The sequence below is a fragment of the Sprattus sprattus genome (assembly GCF_963457725.1).
Source record: "Sprattus sprattus genome assembly, chromosome: 7".
NCBI lineage: Eukaryota > Metazoa > Chordata > Actinopteri > Clupeiformes > Clupeidae > Sprattus > Sprattus sprattus.
In genome coordinates this window covers 22,807,078-22,815,668 of record NC_137926.1, presented here as the reverse complement: position 1 = coordinate 22,815,668, position 8,591 = coordinate 22,807,078, and the positions used below count along the sequence as shown (strand labels likewise).

General features: G+C 49.8%; 1 protein-coding gene across 1 annotated transcript in view; it reads right to left on the bottom strand.

The window, feature by feature from the left end:
* Positions 1-2,336: 2,336 nt before the first annotated feature.
* mrpl23 (mitochondrial ribosomal protein L23) overlaps positions 2,337-8,591 on the bottom strand; it is a 29,318-nt gene continuing 23,063 nt past the window's right edge. Inside the window, exon 5 of the mRNA XM_080841931.1 lies at positions 2,337-2,980. Coding sequence (XP_080698057.1) covers positions 2,816-2,980 — 165 coding nt within the window. The 3' untranslated portion in view covers positions 2,337-2,815. The remainder of the gene's footprint in view (positions 2,981-8,591) is intronic.

The window sequence follows — 8,591 nt, the reverse complement described above, 5'->3', positions numbered from 1 at the left end:
ATCCAGTCTATCTTCTCCTGAATATTATGTAGGATATTATGTTCCTCTGACCAAGGCCTAGCTTGGGACTTACGACATCACAGCAATAAATTGTAATTGTAGCTCAAGCATTAGCGCAGATTAATGACAGATTTGATAAATTGCCTGAGTTAACGTTTCAGTACTTAAGAATAGCCTAAAAGAAAAAGCTGAGAGGCAGAGACTCTGCCGTCCCCAGTCTCACGCACAACAGCAACTTATACCTCCACTGCTAAAACCAGGGAATGATGTCATGCCATTTCCAAACTTGGAGTGTACTGAGAGAGAGATAGAGAGAGAGAGAGAGAAAGATGGAGAGAGGGAAAGATAGGGATGGAGAGGGAACAGGGTCACACACAAGCACACACACACACTCAATGACACGACTGAATGGAGGGGCTGACAAGAGCTCAGGTCTGCTTAAAATATTCAACCTTCTTCCATTAGCCTCCCACGCATGGACAGGACCAGTACAGTACATCTCGTAAGTGAGAGAGAGTGAGGGACAGGGAGAGGGAAAGAGAGAGCGCACAAGATGAGAGAGACAGGGGCTTTTGACATAGAAAGAGAGGAAGAGAGAGGGAGAAAGAGGCAGAGACGCAGAAAAGGTTGGATGAGTGAGAGAAACATGCATGTACCAGGTGAATGGCTAATTCTTACCCTGCTGTCCTATTCCATAAGCCAAGTCAGCGGTTTTTCGGGGGGGGGGGGGGGGTTTCTACACATTAATGGTCTGGCATGCACCTCTGGATTCTCCTGTCTCTGGGCCATTCACCTGAAGCAAACCGTTCCTGTCTTTCGTTGCCTTTTCTTCACCTTTAACTACAGACATAAGTCTGCATCGCCTCATCTCGAGATACCTTGATATTCAAGTGTATATCATTTTTCAGTTTCCAAAGGGACAGGCTTTCATATCCATGCCATGTCTATCCATGTATAACACACCTGCTATAGTAGACACACTCCCACTGGGCTAACATTCTTTTCTATGGGATTCATCAGTCTCTTTGTAAGCACCCCCCATGCAACATAATTCCCAGCTGCAAGCTGCAGTGAGTCTTTTACCATGTTCCCCAGAACTACTTGAAACACATCAGCAGTGGACAGGTGCTATGGATCTCAGTCCATAAACTTTTACAGGCCCGAAGGCTCTTGGGAAAAAAAGATACTAAACAAACTACAGCTATTTGGCACCTGAGCCAGACAGTGGATATCTATGACGTTGGCTGGAAGAGCACTGAACTCAGATTCATAACCCAAACCACTGCTCAAGGGTCAGCGTGCCCCTCTGCTCTCCCACGGTGAGTGGGAGGTCCTGAGAGCCGGGCGAGATCTCTCCTGCTCTCAGACCAGCACAAGTCTTGAAACCCAGTGCATGTTCAGCCCTACTCTGCACATGCGCTGAGGATATGATGGGAAAGAAGAGGACCATAGGCAACAGCTGGAATAGTGTGTTGTGCTTATAAACCTTTTTTAAAAATCAGTTGTAAGAAGAGGATGGAGTTTCATTGTGTGTATGTGTGTGTGTGTGTGTACTGGGGATTTTGGCAAACACAGTACAAGATTTCCAAACCTTCATCTGGGGGGTCACTCCTGGCAGGAAGCATCGCAGAGAGGAATTTGAGATCTGTGGGCTTTCAGTCTCTTATTCGCTCCTTTGTTGTCCATCTGCTGTCTTGCAAGGCATTTCTTTCTGTTTCTTGGCCCTTTTGTTTTCCCTTAAATCAAATGGCTTTATAGCAATGCAGGGGGCCAGTGTTCCCTAGCAGAAGACAATGGAGGATGCTATCAATATTGACATTCCCCCCAGAGATCGCCTTGTTGGCTGGGTGAGGTCAGTGATTACTGTTAGAGTTGGCAGCAGATGGCGCAACACCAGTTTAACGTCTCCGGGAAGGACTGAAGGTGTGTGTGTGTGTGTGTGTGTGTGTGTGTCACTGCTGAACATTGTGAGAATCACACAAAACACAGAGGTGTTCTGTTGAGCGCGGCAACAATGGGGTCTTTGCTATGGGTGCTATTGTGCTGCTAAATTGCCTTGTAAATGCGAGAGCATTAACATGACGGTGAGTCACAGCTTGAAATGGATCCTCCCAGTAGGTACAGTAGAAGCTTTCAGCCGGAGTCAGACAGGTTTCTGTGCCCCAATACCCATTTGACTTCACCATTAGAGTGTTTGCTTGCGTGTGTGGAGAGAGGGTCTTAAGAGTAATCTTTCCGTTTCCAGGAATGCATAATCCATATGTAATCATTTCCATGTAAAAAAAAAAAAAAAAAAAAAAAGCAAAGAGCCCCATGAGGATACCACGGTCTTATATTTACAATAGATTTTATTAGAAAAGATGCAAAACATCTAAGCACCTCAGAAAAAAGGCTTTTTAGCAGCATTTTCCTTTTTTAAACATGCACAAACAAACACTACCCATGGTGACTTTAATTCCAGTCTCTCCGGCCAGAGGGTGGGACGGAGGATGGTGATCGATTGAATGTGGGTTTTCTGGACTTCTTCCTGGAATCACCACTCCAAATGAAACACATACACAGAGGCCTCTGGCCTACCCTCTCATCATGAATAAATGATAGAGGGTAGGGGAAAGAGAGATGGAGGACAGGGAGGGCATATGGCCCCCGGGAGAGATGCCCAGCTGGATCCAGTGTGACAAGATGGCAATGCTGCTGGGTTTGTCCACAGCGATACAAGAGGCTTGGTGCAGTGGGGCCTGATTAGATGAGGTGACACAGCTCCTAGTCTCGCCACACACACACACACACGCGCACACACGAGAATGCAGTCTCTTCAGAGGCCAAACCACTCTGTCACGCCACCTCTTCGTGGATCGGGCTTCTGCCTCTGCTTCTCGTCTTCCATGAACTTCTCCTGCATCTCTTCAACAGAGCCCTCGGTTGCTTTGGCGTCCTTCTCAGGGAAGATGTTGGGGAACTCAAACGTCTGCTCCTGAGCCTGAGGGGACAGAGAGAGGCAGGAGCGTGAAGAAGGAACCAAAGGAATATTTAGAAACTAACAACATTTGACTTTGAGAATGAGACACGGAGAAGGACAAAAAAAACTAAAAAAATCTATTCACATCTATTACGATAAATGACCACAAGAGCAGAGCTTAGCTTTCACCCCAACAGCTCACTAATCACCAGCAGCAGCACCACCCACCCCCCCCCCCCCCACCCCCCCACACACACAACCACCCACAGAGGGCTTTTCTTACCACCCACCCCCAACCTCCCTCATTTCTTGGAGATCACAGCTCCCCAGCTTCAACTGTGTCCCTGTTCCCTCTTGGCTGCGGCACATGGCAGCCAACCAAACGCTGTTAAAGACATTGCCACGTCCATCCATGGAGCGCGCACGTGTGTGTGTGTGTGTGTGTGTGTGTCCGTGTGTGTGCTCGTGCCTATCCAAAGACTGCCTCTGAGAGTCAATGACCCCTGACCCTCAGGAAGCGTGGGCAGTTGGGCTCTGAGCCACCACCGCCAAGAGAGACAGGGAGAGAATGGTCACACACACACACACACACACACACACACACACACACACACACACACACACACACACTCACTCAGTCTTTCTCTGACATGGTTGGTCTTCATTTATTTAGAAGCACAGGACCACATCCATTATTTATCCCAGCAAACATGAATGGCCCAGCTTAATGCACCAGCGTTAATGATAGTGGGCTCTGTTACCATCCCACATTTAGCAATCAGGGGAGAAACCTCTGCCAGGGCTGTACTCACTCTTCAAGTGTATAGTGCACAGGGTTTGTTGTATGTACACAAAATGGCTTTGCTGCAAACATTTTATCCGTCATGAATTGTTCATGTTACAATGGCCCCTTTCAACTTTCAACACACTAAAATCAGTCATTGTGCACACTCAGTGCTGGTTTTGACACATTGAATCTATGATGCAGAATACTAAAAAAGTTACAAAAACCTGTTATGTTACATACAAAAATAGACAGAAGCTTTGCATACAACTGCAATTTTTTTTAAATAATGCATTTCCTTCTTTACTGTGCTATGGCTTTGTGACTATTCAATAGGTCCCAACATACAAGTTCACACCCACTTAGGCTAGCAAAAGCCTCTTTGGCTAGTTGATGCTTCATAAAGCATGCAGCGGGTAGTGCTAAGGCTACGGCGCTCACAGGAAGAAAAGAGGTCCCTGCACGCGGCGTGGGAGGCCATGCCATGCCGCTCCGCAGCGTTCTCCACGGACAACCTCGCCGTGGTAACATCTTGATAATATCCCCTTCGTGTGAGCCCTATTTGTTTAACTTCTCATCAAACCGCACGAGTAACTCCGCAACTCCTGCTCCAGATCAAGAGCCGAGACAAGACTGAAGGAGTAGAAACCGGAGAGGGGCCTTGAGAATGCATCCGCATTGCGTCACTCACAGCCACTTAGGGTTCGGCGGAGAAGCCCAGCGAAATAGGCAATACATTCATTCGGGCGCGACAGCGAAAATAAATACATCTCCCTGGTATTTTGGTTCTTGGGAGGGTAGGGGAGTGAATGGAGGATTTGGGGGGGGGGGGGGGGGGGGGGCGGTCAGGACAGGGAACAGGGTCACCCCATGAGGAGTTCTCCTCTTCTCCTTCTCTCACTCTCCCTGTATGGCCCTGAGCGCCAAAGAGAATGCTTAGGTAAATACGACGTGGAGGTCCACTCTCTCCTGCCCTGCCGCTGACCTAGAGTTCACTGTTGAAGATAACTGTAAAATACACTCTCTCTTTTTGGCCCCGGTTTTAATGGGAGGGTGAGAAGGGTTCGACCGGTTAGAGTGAACAGCGTGTTCCCACAGGACCGGTCAGAAGCTCTAGCACTGAAATATGGCCAAAGGCACGGTGAACAAAGCAGGGAATGAGAGAATGTGTGTGTGTGTGTGTGTGTGTGTGTGTGTGTGTGTGTGTGTGTGTGTGTGTGTTCTGTAGAAAAAAATATATAAGCAGGATTTAAGAAAGGTAGAACTCTTGAGCAGGTCCGTTCCATCGATCTTCTGCTCTACACTTCTAGAAACAAGAAAAAAGAAAAACTGCAAAGGAGAAAGACAGAAAAAGAGCGAGTAAGGGAAAGACAGAGAAAAACTGAGAAAGAGCAAGTAAGAGAAAAAAAGAAAAAAAAAGCAGGCAAGAGAAATGCAAGGGATAAAAAAAGAAAAAAACTTCCAACTCTGCCATCTAGGATATGTAAAAAGCCCTTTTTCTGAAAACAAACAATCCGCACAGGGACACAGCCAAGTACCACCACAGTCAGTGCCATAACAGAGGAGGAATAAAACGTTTGGGCATTTTTTTTCAGGGGTGTCAAAATCCCTCTTTCACCTGTAGTAAACCCTTTTCTCCTCTGCTTGGAAGAATCCAGTGAGAGTGTCTTCCCTCTCCCTTTCTTTCCTCCATTTTCTCAAGTTCTCTCCATAACAACTCTCCGTTTTACTTTTGTGTTTGGACACGGCGAGTAAACAGAAATGATGGGGATTAATGTCCACTGAACAGGAAGCGATTCCCAGGCGCGGCCTTGCGTATTGGGATCAACAGGACATTGAGGCGCATTAAACAATCCTCTCACTGCTGGCAACGGCCGCCAGCTTGCACGCATGTTTGTGTGTGTGATGAGTGTGTGTGTGTGTGTGTGTCTGATGGGTGGGGGGTGGGGGGTGGACACATGCATTAAGAGCCCTTCTCGCAGATGTATACATTGCCCCACGGTCTGGTCTGGACTGGTCATGACGGGGGAGTTCAATGGTAAATTATGCACAAACACAAGCCCTGGACCTTAGCCCTTCTTCCTAGAGATCCTGGAAAGGTTCAATACGTACTGGCACGATTCAAAGCACCCCAGGCTCTCCTCCCTTCATTCAGGGAAAGAAAACAAGACAGAAAGGAGAGTAAGAGGGCAAACATGAAAACAAGAAACAGAGAAGGAAAGAGAACAGAGAAAGAAAAAGGAAGATAGAAACAACTATCAAAAATTGGAACATGTATCCACTAGACCAATCAAGCTCTCTTTCTCTTTCTCTCGCTCTCTCAATTTCTCTCTCTCTTCAATTTGTCGATCAAATTTGAATCCCTTGTCCCTTTAGAGCTTATCCAATGGAAGGTACTTCGGAGGTCAGTATTGGATTTCCCTCTTGCTCACACACACACAAACTCACACACACACACACACACACACACACACACACACACACACACACACACACACACACACACACACACACACTATAAAGCCCTTGTCTGTGCAGAGAAAAATACTGAACCATTTAAAACGAAAGTTACGTATGTAACTACGGTTCTATGAATCACTGGATGACCGCTAGACGGTGCTTTCAAGCACTGGATGATCCATCTCGCTCACGCGCAGGTCGAGGAATAATACCAGCATTGTCAAAACGTGACCCCGATGACCCCCGGATAGTCTATATCTTCCGGTGGGGTCAGGGAAACTGTTCCTACACAATCTTCTCGCGAGAGCACGAGGATTCTGAGTGACAGAACGGTCTAGCGGTCATCCAGTGATTCATAGAACCGTAGTTACATACGTAACTTTCGTTCTATTTCATCCTTACTGACCGCTAGACGGTGCTTTCAAGCACTAGATGACATATACCAACAAAGTCACGAAGAACTCCAGCACTTGCCTTACTGAGAGGAAGCAGCAGAGTCACGCAACAGGCCCACAGCCAATGGCTGGGGAGTGGCAACATACACCCGGTAGAACCTGGAGAAGGTACTAGGTGATGTCCATGACGCCGCCTCGCAGACATCTTCCAGGGGAATGCCCCGCGAGGCCGCCCAGGATGTCGAGACAGCTCTGGTGGAGAGGCACCTTACCCCGGATAGCAGGGGGTGCCCACTTCCCTATATGCCTAGGTGACAGGATCACAGCCAACGGCTGGGGAGTGGCAACATTCACCTGGTAGAACCTGGAAGGGGTACTAGGTGATGTACGTGACGCTGCCTCACAGACATCTTCCAGGGGAATGCCCCGCGAGGCTGCCCAGGATGTCGAGACAGCACTGGTGGAGTGGCACCTCACCCTGGATGGCAGGGGGTGCCCACTTCCTTTATACGCCTGGGTGATGGCCTCCACCACCCAGTGGGACAGTCGCTGCTTGGAAAAAGCAGAGCCCCTCCTAGGGTCACCATAGCAGAGGAAAGCTGATTCGACCGCCGAATACCTGCGGTCACAGCCACATATGCCCTCAGGGCCCGCACAGGGCACAGTAACTTCAACTGTCTTCCCCCTCAGGGGGAATTAGTTGCGGCAGGTGGATAGGTCGATTGAGGTTGACTGTGTAAACCTTCAGAAGAAACTGAAGTCCAGGCTCCACCTAAACAGGGGCCGCTCATGGACAGTGCATGGAGCTTCCCAACGTGCTTTGCCAATGCCACAGGGACGAGAAAGCCGTCTTGTTAGAGACCCACTTTAGCTCTGCCTGAGCCAGGGGTTCAAAGGAGACAACACAAGGCCTCAAGCACAAGGTGCAGATCCCATGCTGGGGCGCGCCGTGCTTGTGGGGCCGCAGCCGTAATGCGCCCCTCAGAAAAAGGGGGACACCAACCCGTGGCTCCCCACCGTGTCATTATCCACCAGAGCATGTCGGGAGGATAGCTGCCACATACTCCCCCAGGGTAGCCGGGGACTGGCCCCCATCCAGGAGTGACTGGAGGAACTCTAAGGCGCTAGGGACCACGCAATGCACGGGGCCCCCGCCATGTGGCAAACAGCTGCCACCTGTTCTTATACTGCGCCCGGGTAGAGGGTGCCCGGGCATTCAGTATGGTATTACGGACAACGTCCGAACATCTGTCAGCAGTGGGCTGGGCCCTGCGGCGGCCAGACCGACAGCTGCAACCGATGAGGGTCGGGATGCCATATCCGACCCTGTAACTGAGACAGGAGATCCTTCCCGTTGGGGAGGTGCAGCGGCATCCCGCTGCAGCCTGCACAGAAGTGGGAACCACGTCCTCCCTAGCCAGAAGGGGCTACCAGCAGCAGTCTGTGCCCTGCTGGAGAACTCCCTGTAGAGTTGGAAAAATCAACGGGATTGGCGGAAACGCAACTCCCTGGTGATTGATATGGGAGACGGTCGAAACCTTGACTTGACAGACCCAACAGCTGCTCCGCCCCAGCCAATCTAGCCGCCCTCACTGCCTGCGGCATGTAGCTGCAATTCATGCAGGGGCCGTCTGAAAACCCTGCCCTCAGGTGCTCGACACCGAGACAAGAGGGGCACCGATCACCGCCACCCGCCACCTGCAGGGGGCCATGCAGGCCGCGCAAGAGTGGTTGCCCACCATGTCTGCAACCCATGCACCACTGAGAGAGAACGGTAGTGGTTAGCCCCAGTAGTGGATAATGGTCCCAACATAATGGGGACAATCAGACTAGACTAGGTGCCGGGAGAGGGGGGCAGGAACCACTGCCTCCGCCGACAATATTCACAGGCCAGCAGTTACAAACCACACCTGTGCATGGAGCGGGGAGCGAGAGCACTACCCTTACCAGGAGAGGGGAATAGCCAACTCAATGAGTTAATCAGCATAAATAT